Here is a 17,916-nt window from a genome sequence, read left to right as displayed (position 1 = left end):
GATATTTAAGTTGTTTCTACCTTTTGGCTGTTATTAATAATGCTGCTGTGAACATACTCATGAGTGTATGTAGTTCTCTCCCCTTTATTACGTGTAGATTTGTCACCACTGAGATCTCTCTTGTATTCTTTATAGTCACATACACCACTCTTTCCTCACTATCCCATATTTTAAGATTTAAAAAATTAAAAGCATTATTACAAGTCACAGGAAGAGCTGAGTAAGCATAGAGATAGATCATGTTAATGTTCATGAATGGGAAGAATTAATATCATTCCCAATCTTGAATGAGAAGCAGGCTAAGAATTCTACTTTCTGAATGGTAATTTTATTGGCACTTGTTCCATCCTGCTCCATTGCTGAGTATAGGGGCCATTTGGGGCATCCCCCGCCCCCCAGTTCTTGGCTTTGTGCAGAGAGCCCAGTCTGGCTCCCTCCAATGCAGAAACTTCTGTAAGTTTGCAGCCAATAATTCCCATCCCCCTGCTAGTTTTCAAATTCCAGGCCTGAAGGTTGCTGTCTGGATTGCCACCTTTCAGTTCTCACTCACTACTGTGGCTTGCATTTGTCCTGGTTTGTGGCATCTGTATATTTCCTTTTCTAGCTTTTTAAGTCGAGTGTATAAACTTAAAAAAAAAATCTATTTTGTCTTTATTCACAGTGGAAAGGAATGCTTTCCACCACCAGTTCATTACACTCCTTTCTTTCTTTCTATATATATTTTTTTATTGATTTCAGAGAGGAAGGGAGAGGGAGAGAGAGAGACATCAATAACGAGAGAATCATTGATCGGCTGCCTCCTGCATGCCCCCTACTGGGGATCAAGCCCGGAACCCAGGACCTTTCAGTCCGTAGGCAGATGCTCTACCCACTGAGAAAACCAGCTAGGGCTCTTTTCTTTTGAAAAATTTCAAGCCTATAGAAAAAATGAATAAATAGTACAACGAAGACTCATACAGCCTTTACCTAGATTCATCAACTTTTACCATTTTTTCAAATCCTCACCCGACGATGTGTGTGTGTGTGTGTGTGTGTGTGTGTGTGTGTGTGTGTTTTAAGAGAGAGAGAAAGAGAGAGAAAAACATCAGTGAGAGAGAAACATCAATTGGTTTTCTCCTGTACCCACTTGTCCGCGGATTAAACCCACAACCTAGGTATGTACCCTGACTGGGAATTGAGCCTGAAACCTTTTGGTGTACAGGACGATGCTATAACCAACTGAGTTACCTGGCCAGGGCAATTTTTGCCATTTTGCCTCTTTATTGAGCACCTCTCTTTCTCACTTCCCTTTCTCACCCCCACATTCACACTCCAATACTTTTTTCTCTCTCAATCATTCAAAAGTTAATTACAGATAGCACAACATGTCTTTCTTATGTAGTTTAGCAGGCATTTTCTAAGAGTAAGGGCATCTCTTACAAAATCAAAATACAGTTTCCACATTCAAGAAAATGATTGTTAATTCACTATACCGAATGTATGGTTCAAATTCCCCTGCTTATCCCATAAATGTTATGTTTTGCTTTGTTTATGAATATGTGCATGTTTTATTGAGGATCCAGTCAGTGATCTCTTTAGTCTCTTTTAATTTAGAATGATCTTGTTTTCTATAACACTGAATTTTTTGAAGAGTTTAGGACAGTTATAGAATAGATTCTAGATTTGTCTAATTGTTTCTTCCTGACTCAATTCAAGTTAAACATTTTTGGCAAGAATACTTGTAGGTGAAGTTTTAAACTTCTCATTGCATCACATCAGGAGGTGCATAATGTCAACTTGTTAAATTATTGGTGATATTTGATAATTTGGCTAAGGTTGTGATTACCATATCTTTTCACGGTAAACATACATTTTCTCCTGTGTAATGAATAAGTCATCTGTGGAATGATACTTTGAGACACTGTGAATAGTTTCTTCCCTAATAACTATTTACCAAAGGTTTTAACATCTATTTTTGATGCTTGCCTGAATTAATTATAATTGAAGTTTAATACAACTTTTTTTTAACATATTTTAATATTTTATTGATTTTTTACAGAGAGGAAGGGAGAGGGATAGAGAGTTAGAAACATCGATGAGAGAGAAACATTGATCAGCTGCCTCCTGCACACCCCCTACTGGGGGATGTACCCGCAACCAATGCCCTTAACCGGAATCGAACCTGGGGCCTTTCAGTCTGCAGGCCAACGCTCTATCCACTGAGCCAAACAGGTCAGGGCAAAGTTTAATACAACTTATTGGCTAGCTGTAAATACACTGTTCACTTATTCATTTCAGAGATATGTATTGAAAAGATACTACATTAGTCTCTGTGCTAATCATTTGGTGAGCACAGTCAAGTGTTTGTGGTTTCTACAGTGTTGTGGGAAAGATTGACATTAATAAAATAGTCACATCAGGGTGTATTTATAGATTGTTATAAATATTATAAAGGAAAAAATGGAGTGCTGTGAGAGATTATAAAGGGAGATCACCTTTTCTAGGGATTCAGGGAAGACTTCCCTGTGAAAGTAAGCTAAGCTGAAGGATTTAGAATTATTTGGGTAAGGAGGGATGTGTTGGAGGCAGTTGGGTAAAAAGTCCCAAAGAGGGACCTTTTGTATCAATTGTTTTGTCTATAAATTGTATTTTAATAATTGAAAATGTAATACAAATTTGATCTCTCTAGATTTAAACAAGTCTCTTAAGCGGTGTTTCCTCACCGATGGAGAATTACTTTCAAGCAGAAGCTTACAACCTGGACAAGGTTTTAGACGAATTTGAACAAAACGAAGGTGAGAATTTACTTTGGTAAAGGTATTTGAGTGTATTTATGATATAGAGAATGTGGGGTTATAAGAGGATGAAGTACTTTTTAAATAAGTAAAAGCAGGTCTAATGACTTAATAATGTTATATATTAATAGCCAGAGTAATAACTAACATTTTTAATCACTGTGTCAAGATATTATGCTAAACCATTTACATGGATTTTATAATTTTATCTTTAAAATAATCCCATGAAAGTAGATCTTACTTACATTTTACAGTTGAGAATAGAGGCACAGAGAGGTTAAGCAACTTCCTCAAAGTTATTTTGCTAATAAGTGGCAGGATTAGAATCCAGGCAGTATGATACTAGAGCCTGAACTCTCCCCTACTATATACAACCATCTATGGTCAAAAAAAGCTTTAAAATGAGTGATTGCATTTCCTAAACTAAGAAAAATTGCTTTTTGAATATCAATTGACCAATAAAATCAAGATATATTTCAAGCCTAATTTTAAAAGATTAAGCAACTGTCAATATGGTTAATTAAGGCTCAGTCTAAAAATGTTTACTTAAGATTCACTAGGGAGCCCTGCTGGCGTGGCTCAGTGGTTGAGCATCGACGTATGAATCGGAAGGTCATGGTTCTATTCCCAGTCAGGGCACATGCCTGGGTTGCAGGCTCCATCCCCAGTGTGGGGCGTGCAGGAGGCAGCTGATCGATGATTCTTTCTCATTGATGTTTCTATCTCTCTCCTCTCACTTCCTCTCTCAAATAAAATAAATAAATAATATATAAAGATTCACTAGGGTAACGTTTTCCTTAAATTCCCCTCTCAGGATTACTTGAATGGATAAGCCATAGTTAAATCTGTTTCACCTTATCCACCTTCCTTGGTGTTCTCTGTTTCTAACAGGAAATGACATGTAACAAATTTACGGAGTGATATATTTCCATCTAAAGTCCATAATTTTAGTATGGACTCCAAACCTTTACCCATTGATTCAGGTTGGTATTTGATGGCAGTTGGGAAGAAAGATTAGTCTTGATTTTGTTGCTTTGGGTCTATGATAGAGGAAGCCTTAAAGAGAATATGGAATAATTGGGGTAAGGAGGGAAAAGGGAGAGAAATGATACCTGGAATGGCTTGCTCTTCTCATATTTTACCATTGATGACTTAGGTTCATTCCTGATTCATGTAAATGTGAAACCTAATCATTTGGGATTTTCTTGGATCTAGATGATCTTTATATATACCAAGGTGGAAGGTGTATTATCTATCCTCTTAGTTTGAATCATTTATACAAGTGTTTTCTCAGTCCTTTCTTTGGTTTGGCCCTCTATTTATTACAGTTATTTGTCCTGAGATATCTACACAGATGCTATACCTAATCTTGTGAATACTGTACTTTTAGAATGCCACTGACTCTAATTAATAAAACATTAATTCATTACATCACTCTTTTGCCACTTCTTATAGACTCTAGTAGGGTACTTAGTTGCTTTCTAATACACTTTTGTTGAGTCAATAAAAATTGTTCCCCTTAGTTTAAAAATAGAGTATTTGCATTTAAAAATAACTCCTTTAGAAAAAAAAAAGAACTTCATAAGCTACCTTCTTGTTTGTAACTAAATTGTTCATTTGTTTTGAACTATCTTTTTTTTTTTTTTTCGTCAAAATCTCAGTGCCAGTTGCGTTAAAACTACAGCCTCTAGCTGGTACCTTTCCAAATTTATTTTAAATGATCTCTCATTTTGTGTTAATCCTCCTTTTAATGAAAAATATACCACACACAGACTGAGATAATACTAAATATTAACATTATGCCCAGGTAGTAGGTAGTTGAAAAATGAAATGAGTACCTGATCATTCCTGTTACTAAATATGCTTGTAAGAAGCAGTATTTTTTTTTTTCTTTCCTTGAATCAACTTGAAAACATGACTTCCTTTTTTAAAGGAAGTACATACTACTAAATCTCATGTCTCTGCTATCCCAGATTTAAACTCAGGATTTAACACTTAGATACTAAGCCATTCTCCACACAATCTGATGTTTTATGGCCTTTGTAATCTGCCCTTTCTAGATTTTTTTCACTACTTTTTTTTTTTAAAATATATTTTATTGATTTTTTTACAGAGAGGAAGGGAGAGGGAGAGAGTTAGAAACATCGATGAGAGAGAGAGATCAATCAGCTGCCTCCTGCACACCCCCCACTGGGGATTTGACCACAACCAAGGTACATGCCCTTGACCGGAATCGAACCTGGGACCCTTGAGTCCACAGGCTGACGCTCTATCCACTGAGCCAAACCGGTTAGGGCTTTCACTACTTTTTTACTTGAATTCTTCTTTCAACCCAAACTGATTTGGTTATTGCTCTCTCAGATAGTTGTGTTGAGTTCTATACTTTTCCTTGTTCCCCTGTTATGAATGTCCTCTTTTCCAGACTTACATAGAATTGTCTTTGAAGCCCAGCCCATTTGCTTCTGCTTCTATGAATTCAAGTTCGCTTTCTCAGCCTGTAAAGTATCTTTCTCCTCTGAATTTGTTTTCTGCTACTACATAATAATTTTCAAATACGTATGCTACCCTGTATTAGATATTCATCTGTATTGTATCTATTTCTTATTGGAGGCCAGAGCTATCATTTAATCTTCATGTTCCTCAAACCCAATGCTTTTACTATGATAGAAACTCACTTAGCATATATTGATTGTGTACTTACTACATACCAGAGACTATGCAAAGTAAGGACTTACATTGGTGGAAAGAAATGGTTTCTGCCTAAAAAAGTCAGGTAAATTAACCATTGCATTACAGTGTAATAAATGCTTTAATGAAGATATGAAGAAGGTGCTAAGGGAGCATTAAAGATTTATGTTACTCTGAGGGGAAATATATCTGCATAATTTTAGGATTATGATTTATCAGATTTAAGCAAGAAGGGTAATAAGTGCATTATTTATTATTTTTCTAATTAACCTTACACATTGCACTGTAACTTGGGGAAAATAACCATCATAGTTATGATCTGCTAAAAAATAAACAGGAACATGAAATTATGTTTATTGATAGAATATATGTAGGTTGACTTAATAAGGTAAATGAATATTTTCTGCCAAATGTCCTTGATAACGTAAATATGAACCTAATTGATATATTGTAACATGGTTACAAGCAGAATTTCACATACTGTAGCAAACTTTTAAAAAACTTATGGACAAATTTCAAATATATACAAAGTAAACAATAGTATAGTAAACTCTAGTGGACCCATTACTCACCTTCTACAGTGATTGACATGCTGCCATTTTGGTTTCATTTATATCTTCAACCACTTCTCACTCCCTGCTTCACTGTTTGTTTTTGACAGTTTTTAAGATAAAATGTACACACGTTGAAATGTACAGATCTTAATTGTATATTTTTGACAAATTTATCCCACGTAACCCACATTCTACTCTTGATGTAATTATAGAACATTATGTCTCCACAGAACATTCCTTTCCACTCAATTATTATATCTTCATCACTTTCTGATTTTTTTTTCACCTTAGATTAGTCCTCACCCCATGATGTACTTGGTCAATCCAAGGCCTTCCCCATTGCTGGTGGCCCTCTACCCCCCAAGTACAGTTTGTGGGCCACTTGAATTATGCTATTAGATTGAGGTAGAATTCTTTTGTTGTTTGGAATGTTTTGGGATATTACCACTCAGTGACATTTAATACAGGGAACAATTACAAATATATTTTCTTATTCTTGGCTAAGAATTAGAAACTTCATATTCTAAGAATATTTTATTTTCAGATTATATTTGCAAATATAGTTAATTTAGTCCTAGCTTTTCCAGTATTACTAGCAAACTTACTGTAATTATTGTTGTGTTTTTTTTTTTTCAGATGAAACAGTTTCTCCTATTTTATTGGAAACAAAGTGGAATAAGATTCTAGATCCCCCCTCGCACCGACTGTCATTTAACCCTGCATTGGCCAGTGTGAATGAACCTGTAGTTTCTAATGAGTCACAGCCACAATTGAAAGTCTTCTCTCTGGCTTATTCGGCTCCTCTGACCATACAAAGAGAGGACCATTGTGCTAATGGGCAGGACTGTAGTCTGAATCCAGAGGTCAACACAATGTGGATTGATGAAAATGCCATTGCAGAAGATCAGTTAATTAAGAGGAACTGTAATCAAGATGATCAGTGCAGTACTGTTGAAGTGGGAGAGAAGAAATGTGGAAACCTAGCTTGTCTGCCAGATGAGAAGAATGTTCTTGTTGTAGCTGTCATGCATAACTGTGATAAAAGGACATTACAAAGCGATTTGCAGGATTGTAATAATTATAATAGTCAATCCCTCATGGATGCTTTTAGCTGTTCACTGGATAATGAAAACAGACAAACTGATCAATTTAGTTTTAATATAAATGGTTCCACTGAAAAAGATATGAACTCAGAGAAACAAATGGATCTGTTTAATAGGCCAAGTGCAGAGGGGGATTCTGTTAAACATATATGTACTACTTCATCTGATAATCTAGCCAGTAGCTGTTCCCCTTCACAATTAAAGGATGATGAAAACATAGGTGGAGACTCCTCCATGTCTAGTTTAACAGTTGATTCAGTAATCTCATCCCAGGGAACAGAGGAAGGTCCTGCTGTTAAAAAACAAGAGAACTATATGCCAGGTGAGCTTCTCGCTGACAAAACCAACTCTCCTAGGACAGATATAGGGAGTTTAAACTCCTTTTCCCATTTGAGTGAGGGGATTTTGATGAAAAAAGAGCCAGCAGAGGAGATGACAACGGAAAAATCCATCCCATCTGGTTTACCGCTGCTTCTCAAACCAGACATGCATAATGGGTCTGGAAAGGATAACTGTGAACAGTTTGCAGATTGCCTTGTGCCCAGTGAAGTTAGAGCTGATGAGAATGAAGGTCGTGAGCATGAAGAAATTCTTGGCTCTACAGACCTTCTTAATATGACAGAACATTTCTCTGAATCTCAGGAGATGGTTGATTGGAAATTGACTAAACTAAATGAGGTGAATGACAGCCACATAAGTGAAGAAAAAGAGAAGTTTCTGCAGATAAATCAGCCTGAGGACACTTACAATGATAGTGGAGGAGAGTGTGATAGAGTGGCAGAAGCAGGTCTAAATTTAAAAGGAACTTTCATGAATGAAAGTGAAGGATGTGATTTCTCCACTGTTACGGATACACCAGCAGCAAATACTTCATCTAATTGTTGTGATTCCTATGGAATGCAGAGCCCAGTTGTTTGTTTTGTTCCAAAGACTTTACCCTCCAAAGAAGATTCAGTAACAGAAGAAAAGGAAATAGAGGAGAGCAAGTCAGAATGCTACTCAAATATCTATGAACAGAGAGGAAATGACATCACAGAAGGGAGTGGACTACTTTTAAACAGCACTGGTGACCTAATGAAGAAGAATTATTTACACAATTTCTCTAGCCAAGTTCCATCAGTACTTGGGCAGTCTTCACCCAAGATAGCAAACCTGCAATCTATCAGTGTTCCTTTTGGTGGTGCAAGACCCAAGCAACCTTCTAATCTTAAACTTCAAATTCCAAAGCCATTATCAGACCATTTACAAAACGACCTTCCTGCAAACAATGGAAATAATATTAAAAACAAAAACGATGTTCTTGGGAAAGCAAAAATAGGGGAAAATTCAGCAACCAATGCATGTAATGCCTCTTTGGGAAACATTTCTATTGCTGATACAAATGGGGAACATTTAGAAAGTTATGAGTCTGGGATATCTAGTAGACCGGGTCTTGTATTACCTCCAGATAGCCCAGATAATGATCTCAGAGCTGGTCAGTTTGGAATTTCTGCCAGAAAGCCATTTACCACCCTTGGTGAGGTGGCTCCAGTATGGGTACCAGATTCTCAGGCTCCAAATTGCATGAAATGTGAAGCCAAGTTTACTTTCACCAAAAGGAGGCATCATTGCAGAGCATGTGGGAAGGTAAGTTGTATCAGCTCAGAAATCTAGTATGCTCATTTTGTAATGCTCAATTAGAAATTAATAAAGGGAATAGTATAAGATGAACATACTTCTGATTGAGATGAACATTATAAATAGCTTTTGAACACCCAGTTCTAGTTCTAAGTAAAAAATGACCTCACTGATTATTGGTATTTATATAAGGTTTTTGTTTCCAAGACTTAAGCTGAATCAGTTTTCATGAACAGATGAGAATTGAGGAAGTGTTAACTTTGTGGTTTCTATATTGATAGATACTTGGTTAATGGAATTGTTTGAAATAAGGAAGTTATTCTTTCGATTTAAGAAATGTTTGTGATTTAGTTCATTTTTAAAAAAAAAAATTTTTATTGATTTCAGAGAGGAAGGGAGAAGGAGAGAGAGAGACAAACATTAGTGATGAGAGAGAATCATTGATCGGCTGCCTCCTGCATGCCCCCTACTGGAAATCAAGCCTCCATCCCTGGCATGTACCCCGACCAGGAATCAAACCATGACCTTCTGGTTCATAGGTCAATGCTCAACCACTGAGCCAGACTGACTGGGCTTAGTTCATTTTTTTTAATTGAGAAATTGAATATTACACTTAGAATCCATTGCAGTTTTTGCTATAGGATTTTTGCTACTGTACTAGACATTCTGGAACTTTTTATACACAATACACATAATTTTGTCTTTCCCCCCCATATATCTTTGATACAAAAAGAGTTGAACACTTCAAATTTTTGTGACAGGATTATAAGAATAGTTGATAATTGTTCTCCCTAAATTCTGTTAGCTAGTAACATATCAACTTACTAGTTTTCTTTTTAAAGAAGAGCTATAAACGAGGAAGAAAGGAATGTGAGGTTTGGTGTCAAGACTGATTTGAACTTTAGCTTTGTTAATATAACTTTATTAAGCCTTAGTTTCTTTTAATATATATATATGATTGATTTCAGAGAGAGAGAAAAACATCAATGATGAGAGGGAATCATTGATTGGCTGCCTCCCACACGATGGACCAAGCCCATAACCCAGGCATGTGCCCTTGACCAGAATTGAACCTGGGACCCTTCGGTCTGCAGGCCGATGCTCTATCCACTGAGCCAAACCGGCTAGGGCCTTAGTTTCTTTTTTGTTTGTTTGTTTGCTTTTGTTAATCCTCACATGAGGCTATTTTTCCATTGCTTTTCAGAGAGAGTGGAAAAGAGGGGTGGAGTGGGGGGGAGAGAGACAGAGAGTGAGAGAGAGAGACAGACAGACGCATTGATGTGAGAGAGACACATGAGCTGGTTGCCTCCTGCACTTGCCCAGACTGGGAGCAGGGAGCAAACTGGGAATCCAACCTGAGACCCTTCAGTGCATGGGCCGATGCTCTAACCAGGGGCCCTCAAACTACGGCCCGCGGGCCACATGCGGCCCACCGAGGACATTTATCCGGCCCGCCAGGTACCGCTGCCTGTCCTGCTTAGCAGCCGACTCGTCCCGGGCCCGCAGTTCGCATGGGAATTTGTTCATAGTTTTTTTTTTAAAACTATAGTCCGGCCCTCCAACGGTCTGAGGGACAGTGAACTGGCCCCTGTTTAAAAAGTTTGAGGACCCCTGCACCACTTAAGCGTACCGGCCAGGGAGAACCTAAGTTTTTTATAAAAACAAAAAGGATTAATAATTTTTATATATTAGGCTTTTATGAAAATTAAATGAGATTACAGATATAATAGTAAGTGCTTAGTAATCTCTACTTCCTTTCTTGCCTGATTTATTGGACAATTAGGATTAATTAGGATGTTTTCAACTTTAAGGAACAGAGTATCTGATCTAGTGACTTAGACCAGGGGTTGGCAAACTGTGGCTCACGAGCCACATGCGGCTCTTTGGCCCCTTGAGTGTGGCTCTTCCACAAAATACCACGTGCGGGCTTGCACGTACAGTGCGATTGAGACTTCGTGGCCCATGCGCAGAAGTCAGTTTTCGGCTCTCAAAAGAAATTCCAACCGTACTGTTGATATTTGGCTCTGTTGACTAATGAGTTTGCCGACCACTGACTTAGACAAAAGTAACATTTTGCATAACAAGAAGCCTGCAGATACTCCGTTGTATCTAGGTGCGGTCAGGTTTACTGAAGTTCTCTTGGTGACCTCATGGTCTCAAAATAATGGCACAGCTCCTAGTATTAAGTCTAATGCAACAACTACTTAAGTGCAAAGAAACTGGTTGGGGGAGCAAAAAAGCCTGTTCTTCTTGCCGTCCCCTCATCAGGGAGGAAAGGATCCCCAGCAACTTTTTCAATTTATTGGCCAGTTTTAGACTACAGGTCCAGTTTTAGACCAATTATTGACAAAGGGAAACAGGATTGCCAGGACTGGCTAAGATAAATTATGATTCATCCCCTGGGGCTGAGCCCAATGTTGCCTGGGATTCTGTTAATCAGGAAAAGGGAGAGAATGGTTCCTGGGTGCAATCAGCAAGGGCTATTATAAGGTCCTAGCACAAAGCATCCAAATGGGGAGCAGGATGAAGTTAAAGCTGTGACCAGGCTGTTGGTCCCAGGTTATTAAAATTTGAAGAAAAGAGCGTGTCTAATTCCTAAATATTTTTCAGTTTGAAGTAAACATGTAGTCAGTAACAATCGGTTTTCTATTAGAAGATGAGAGTCAGTGTTTTTATTGTAGTTTTGCTGACTATGTGTAACACTTTCTGAACATTTTGCTTTCTTAAGGAAATAATAAAAACACTTTTGTTCTAGACCAGCATATCTAAATGTAATGAGTAAATAGGAAAATTACTCATTTAGATGGAATTTTACAGAGTGGAATTTGTGAAATTTCTGAATTCATATGGCTTATGGATTCATATTCTATCATTTATTTTCCCTTTTCATCTCCAGTAACCTCAGAGGTATTCTAAAAATTGATGAGATAATATTTGTAAAATTTTTTGAGCTCCTTAGAAGAAAAGGGCTTATAAACATAGGTATTCTTTTTCTAGGTATTAAATTAATCAGATTATACTGGGGATGTAATTAGAAAAATACCCCAAGTGCCCTGGCTGGTGTGGCTCAGTAGTTGGAGTGTCAGACAATGTACTGAAGGATCGCAGGTTCAATTTCTGGTCAAGGGCATATACCTGGGTTTTGGCCCCCGGCCCCCCCAGTGTCTCTCTCACATCAATGTTTCTTTTTCTGTTTCTCTCCTTCCCTACCTCCCTCCCTTCCATCCTTTCCATTCTATCTGAAAAGCAATGAAAAAAATATCCCCAGGTGAGGATTAACAAAAAGAAAAAACACCTCAAACAATGTAATTTTATAAAATAATGTTTACTATTGAAAAAAGAAATTTATTTTGTTCCATTTTAGTAAAAAGTAAGCATATCCAGTAATTTCTCTTAATATCCATATCTAAATTCTCTTTATTGTATATAACAAATATGTATTAAGCATCTAATGTACGTAAGATTCTGGGCTAGGTATTGAGATTCAGAGATACATAAGATGAGATGTTTGTAATCAAGGGCACTGACTTGAGTGACTGGAGAGAGGAGTATGTGGGATGAGTATTCTTGGAATTTAAAAAAAATCCTAAAATAAAAATGTGCACCACTGATTGGAGTAGACAGACTACCCCACAACAAATTATAATACAGTATATTAAGAGCCAGTTATGTGTGCTTTATGTTCATTCTCATTTAATCCCCATCACAGCCTTGAAGAATGGGTTAATTTTTTCCTATTGACAGATCAAGTATTGGAGGCTCAGAGAGGTCAAGGAATATGCCCAGAGTCACAGTTTGAAAGTGCTTGAGCCAATTTCAAAGCTAATACTTCTCCCTTCAGTCATGCTGCTTCCACCAATGATCATATCTCCTCATTCATACTAGCAGTATGAATAAAGTATTTTAGGATCATTGAGGAATGAGAGTTTAGTTTTTCTAAGAATGGCAGTGGGAGTTAGGAACGTCATGATATCAGAAGTGACTAGAGGGTGATATAAGAAAGTAGATATCATTTATGGAACAAAGTTCTAAAGTATGTGAGAAATGGGGTCACATCAGAGCACAGGTGAAGAATTTGCAGTAGGGAAGGGGAAATTCATCTCATAGGAGACTGGGTCAAGATAAAGTGTACTTGAATATAGAAGGGATTAATAGAAAATTGAGAGAAATTATTTAGCATAGCATAAGGCTTATTTCAGCTCTTGATAAGTAGTATTTATTATAATTGTTATAACATTCATTTTGGTATAATGTTATTAAGTAGAATGTAATTATGTTAGAATTTATGAAAGTTGAAATACTGCAGCTTATTTCTGTATTACTAAAATCGGGATCACGACATCTGGATTCCATTAATTTCTTCATTGTTAATTGGAAAAGTATGCCACACTCTAAAATGCTCTGCAAATGTGAGTTTTATGATTTCATACATTAATTTAGATAATTGCTCCATATAGCAGTATAATTCCAACTTGTCCTATATATGCTAGGCATTAGAGTACAAAAAATTCCTTCCCCCAAAGGTGCTGAGTTCAAACTGTTACCATTATTATATATCCACATTAATTTCCTTTGTAAATCACTGATTCCAGTAGATTATGGTTATTCATCCTTTGTCAAGTTCCATTTATCATGAATATTTTGACTCTTTTTTTATTTGACACTTGACTTCAAAGGTCTAAGAAAGCCATTGAGTTTCTAGTCATTTGCAAGGCTTTGCCACACTTTATCCATTACTGTCATTGATGTGACTGGTGCCAGCTGGTAAATGACTCTGTTCTATCTACTATTTGAAAGAAGTAGACATAAGAATAACCTTTAAAAGTAAAACTTTTTGAACTGATACTTATAGTTATTTTGTACTTGTTTGGCATGTTATGAAAGATGAGAATAAAATAATATTTTTGAACACTTCCACTTTATGCTAGACTTATCTAGTCTAACATCACAATTCTCTGAGATATACAGGTGAGAAAAATGCACCTTAGAAAGGTTAATAAGTATCTTGCCTAATTCTGAGTTTATAAATGAGAATGCATGGATTTTAACACAAATCTGTCCTACTCCAAAGCCCCATGTTCTTTTTACAACACTGGACATAGCAACAAAATTTATCTGTGCTTAAGTTGCTTACTAGAAATATGTCATTGTCTTTAGGTGAACATTAGTTTTGGGCAATGGTGAAGGAGTGGGAATTTGAGTATTTGAGTTTTTAAGGAAGACAAAAATGCTAAATAATTGGTGCTATCAGGTGATGAGGGAGCCTAGTTAAAAGTTAGCAGGATTTTAGGTTATATTTCACCTATTAAGTCTTGAATTACAAAGTAGGAAAAGAACAATATGAGCACCAAATCACTGACTAAGGAGGGATTTAGTGACAACAGTATATACCACTCCAACTTACTATTTTTTCCACTTTGACTTAAAAAGTCAAAATTGATGAATCTTTGCTGCATAATGGCTTGAGTAGACAGAAGAGAGAAGAGAACTGTAGGAGAGGTAGTATAGAAAAGAGTACTGAAAAGGGTATGAAAAGCTCTGGGCTTCTGTTTCCTTTCAGTAAAAGGAGGGGACTACATAGGCCTTATCTCTGATTCCCTGCAGCTCTTGGAAAAGCTAGTATGAAATGCTGTGTTTTAAAAAAGAAAGGAAAGAAAAGGAGACAAAGATTTATGCTAGCACTGAGTTATCACTAAACTTACTGATTAGCTAAGGTCACTTTGTAGGAAGAATATGCCATTAACCGTTTTTGAAACTGTGCTGACAGTGTGTTTTCTGGAAGTCATCACAGTTAGACTGGAATGCTGTTTATCAAGGTGCCAATTATGTGGGCAACATTGAGGGTTTTATTTTGTTATTACTGTTTCCTCTTTTATTTATTCCTAATACTACTAATTTCTTCAGTATCCCTTTAGACACACACGATCTTCATTACCTATAGTTGAAAAAATAGCTTGATGACGTGCATAATGTCAAAGTGGCATATTGAAAAAATGATCTAGATTAAATTTTATTCTTTTTCTCCCCCCAATCATTTTTAAATTGAACTTATTGGACTAACATTTGGTTAATAAAATTATATAGGTTTCAGGTGTACAATACATCATCTATATATTGTATTGTGTGTTCACCACTCCAAGTCAAATCTCCTTCCATCACCAGTTATCTCCCCATACCCTCTTCTACCTCCCCCAATTCCTCTTTCCCGTAGGTTATCACCATACTGTTGTCTGTGTCTATGATCTTTTTTTTTTTTTTTGCTTAATCTCTTTACTTTTTTCACCCAGCCCCACAACCCACCTCCCCTCTTAGATTAATTTTCAGTAATTCTAGAAATGTTCTCCCCTTCAGACACTTGGGATTATTGATACTTAACATATATCAAGCATTTATAAATGTAATTATAAATGTCATATTTTATATAATTTTTGCATAATATATAAGTTGTTTATATTTATAAATTTTATGTAATATGCTTTATGTATAAAATGGCAAACTACAGTCAGTATCTAACTCTGCATTTTTTTTTTAATATATTGATTTCAGAGAGGAAGGGAGAGGGAGAGAGAGAGTTCGGCCACCCCCTGCACACCCCCTGCTGGGGATCAAGCCTGCAACCCGGGCATGTGCCCTTGACCAGCATCGAACCCGGGACCCTTTAGTCCACAGTCTGATGCTCTATCCACTGAGCCAAACCAGCTAGGGCTCTAACTCTGCTTTTAAGTTGAATTAGTGGTCCATAGTAAAGTCAGGACTAATTTTATATATAAAGGTATATAACAACTATATAATAATATTTAGATGTTTATGTCATTATACCATATTTTTAGTTTAAGTGGGAAAATAAAAATTAAAATATATTAAAAATAACTGTTTAATGGAGTTCCAGTCAAGATGGTGGAGTAGGTAAATGCTGTACTTGCATCCTCCCACAACGACATCAAAATTACAACTAAACTACAGAACAACCATCATTGAGAACTGCTTGAAGTCGAGCTGAACAGAAGTCCTATAGTTAGATATACTAGTACAGAAGAAACCACTTTGAGACTGGTAGGAGGGGCAGAAACATGAAATAGGCGGGTCCCATACCTATGTATGGTGGTTAAAAATAAGAAGGGATATCTCAGCTGTGGAGGTTCCCCCTGAAGAGCAAGGAGTCCCAGCCCCACACCAGGCCCCCGGCCCAGGGTTCCAGTGCCAAGTCCCCATAACTTTTGGCTGTGAAAACCAGCGGAGATTATAACTGAGTGAGACTCCCAGGTGGTCATCTTAAAGGGTCCGTGCATGGCCTACTCAGACTAACTTGCTCTGTGTTCCAGCACTGGGTCAGCAGCTGGAAAGGCTCCAGGGACATAAGGGGACAAACTGGGTTGTCTGGCTTTGGGGCCAGGGCTGGAGGGGCAGCTTTCTTCCAGACAGAAGTGCTGGCAGAGGCCATTTTTCCTTTCCAAACTTTACCCCTCTGTTTTGCATACTGACAACTATAAACCTACTTTTGCCAACCTCTGTACATGACTTAATGTTAACTCTACTTGGTTATTTGATATTGAGTAATTGTTAATTTTTAAAGGTGTGATAATGGTATTGTTATGTTAAAGTAATACCTCTGTTTCAGATATATATGAAATATTTAAAGATGAAATGATGTCTGAGGTTTGTTTAAAAACTAGAGGCCCAGTGCATGGATTTGTGATTCGTGCACCGGTGGGGTCCCTTGGCCTGGCCTGTAGGGATTGGGCCGAATCCAGCTCTCCAACATCCCCTGATGGGTCCAAGATTGCGAGAGGGCTCAGGCCAGGCTGAGGGACCGCAGGAGGGCTCCAGGGTGCGTCCGGCACATCTCACCTAGTCCTGATCATCTGGACTCCAGCAGCAAGCTAACCTACCAATCGGAGTGTCTGCCCCCTGGTGGTCATTGCATGTCATAGCAATTAGTTGAACAAATGATCAGACACTTAGCATATTAGGCTTTTATTACATAGGATGATTAAATCGGGGAAAAGTGAGGGAGGATTGGCTTTAATAATTGTTTCATCTGGGTAATGGGCACTTGGGGGTTTGTTAGGCTGTTCTGTCTACTTTTATATAATTGAAGATTTTTCTAATAAGTTTAAAAAAATGAATGGCTGGAATATTAAAATAGGGATATATTTTATAATTGCTTGCCTTTTACACATTAGCACTTTTTAACACATACAAAACTTACAATGCAATATAACTTATCTACAAAGTAATAACAGAATATATAAAAATTAATTCATAGTTTATTAAAGGAAATAAGCCTAATAACTTCAAAGATTTATGTTTAATGTTGTTTACTTATAATTTTGGTGTTGTATCTTTCTGTTTATATAGCTTAACTTGGAAATAAAGTTGAAAGGTTAAATTAGAAACTCTTTGTTAGCCCTGTCTGTGATACACTTTTAAAGCAACTCTGATAATTATTATTGTTTTCAGTTAATAACAGTAAAGTTTGGACAGGCGCAGGGTTCAAACTTTACTGTTATTAACTGAAAACAATAATAATTATCAGAGTTGCTTTAAAAGTGTATCACAGAATTTGTTTGAATTGCTTAAGTTCTTACTATATTGATTTTGGTATTTTTAAAAGTGTGGATAATGGTATTGTTTTGTTAAAGCAATGTTAAGGTACTCTTCTGCATTTTAGAATTTTTACAAGTTGTTATTGTCATTGGTCTTTGTGAAAAGCTGGATATTGGTCAGTTACATGCACTTTCCTGTTCTTGCAAGGCAGTTATTTTTGACATAATTACAGGGCTTTTTGAAGACTTGGGGCATCATTTTTTCCACTTTCTAATATGAGCATTTGATGATTTAAATTTTCAAGAATTGCAAAGAAGTGTTATTCACACTGTAAGGTGGTATAAATAGGCACAAATGGTACTTGAGTATGAAGCTGGTTCATAAATTTGGCAGTAAGATTTGTTATGAGGGAAGCCATAAATGGGAAATTTTAAAAAGAGCACCATGATACACTTATATTATGTGCTGTGTTTTACATGTATTATCTCACTTAATATCCATAAAAGCTTTATGAGGAGAATAATTAATATTTCAATTTTACATATGAGAAAAAACTGAGGTTCACAGAGTTTAAATTATTCACATAAAGTCATTTGGCTAGTGAATGATAAAGTTAAGATTGGAACCCATAAG

The 17,916-nt window shown here is 36.7% G+C and overlaps 1 protein-coding gene across 2 annotated transcripts in view; it reads left to right on the top strand.

The window, feature by feature from the left end:
• ZFYVE9 (zinc finger FYVE-type containing 9) overlaps nt 1-17,916 on the top strand; it is a 133,282-nt gene that overhangs the window by 45,295 nt on the left and 70,071 nt on the right. For both annotated transcript variants that reach the window (XM_080653677.1, XM_080653676.1), the window contains exons 3-4: nt 2,669-2,774; nt 6,653-8,745. In XM_080653677.1, coding sequence (XP_080509803.1) covers nt 2,705-2,774; nt 6,653-8,745 — 2,163 coding nt within the window. In that variant the 5' untranslated portion in view covers nt 2,669-2,704. The remainder of the gene's footprint in view (nt 1-2,668; nt 2,775-6,652; nt 8,746-17,916) is intronic.

This window comes from Plecotus auritus (genome assembly GCF_963455305.1).
Source record: "Plecotus auritus genome assembly, chromosome: 2".
In the NCBI taxonomy this organism is placed as follows: domain Eukaryota; kingdom Metazoa; phylum Chordata; class Mammalia; order Chiroptera; family Vespertilionidae; genus Plecotus; species Plecotus auritus.
This window is presented reverse-complemented; position numbering and strand designations above follow the sequence as displayed.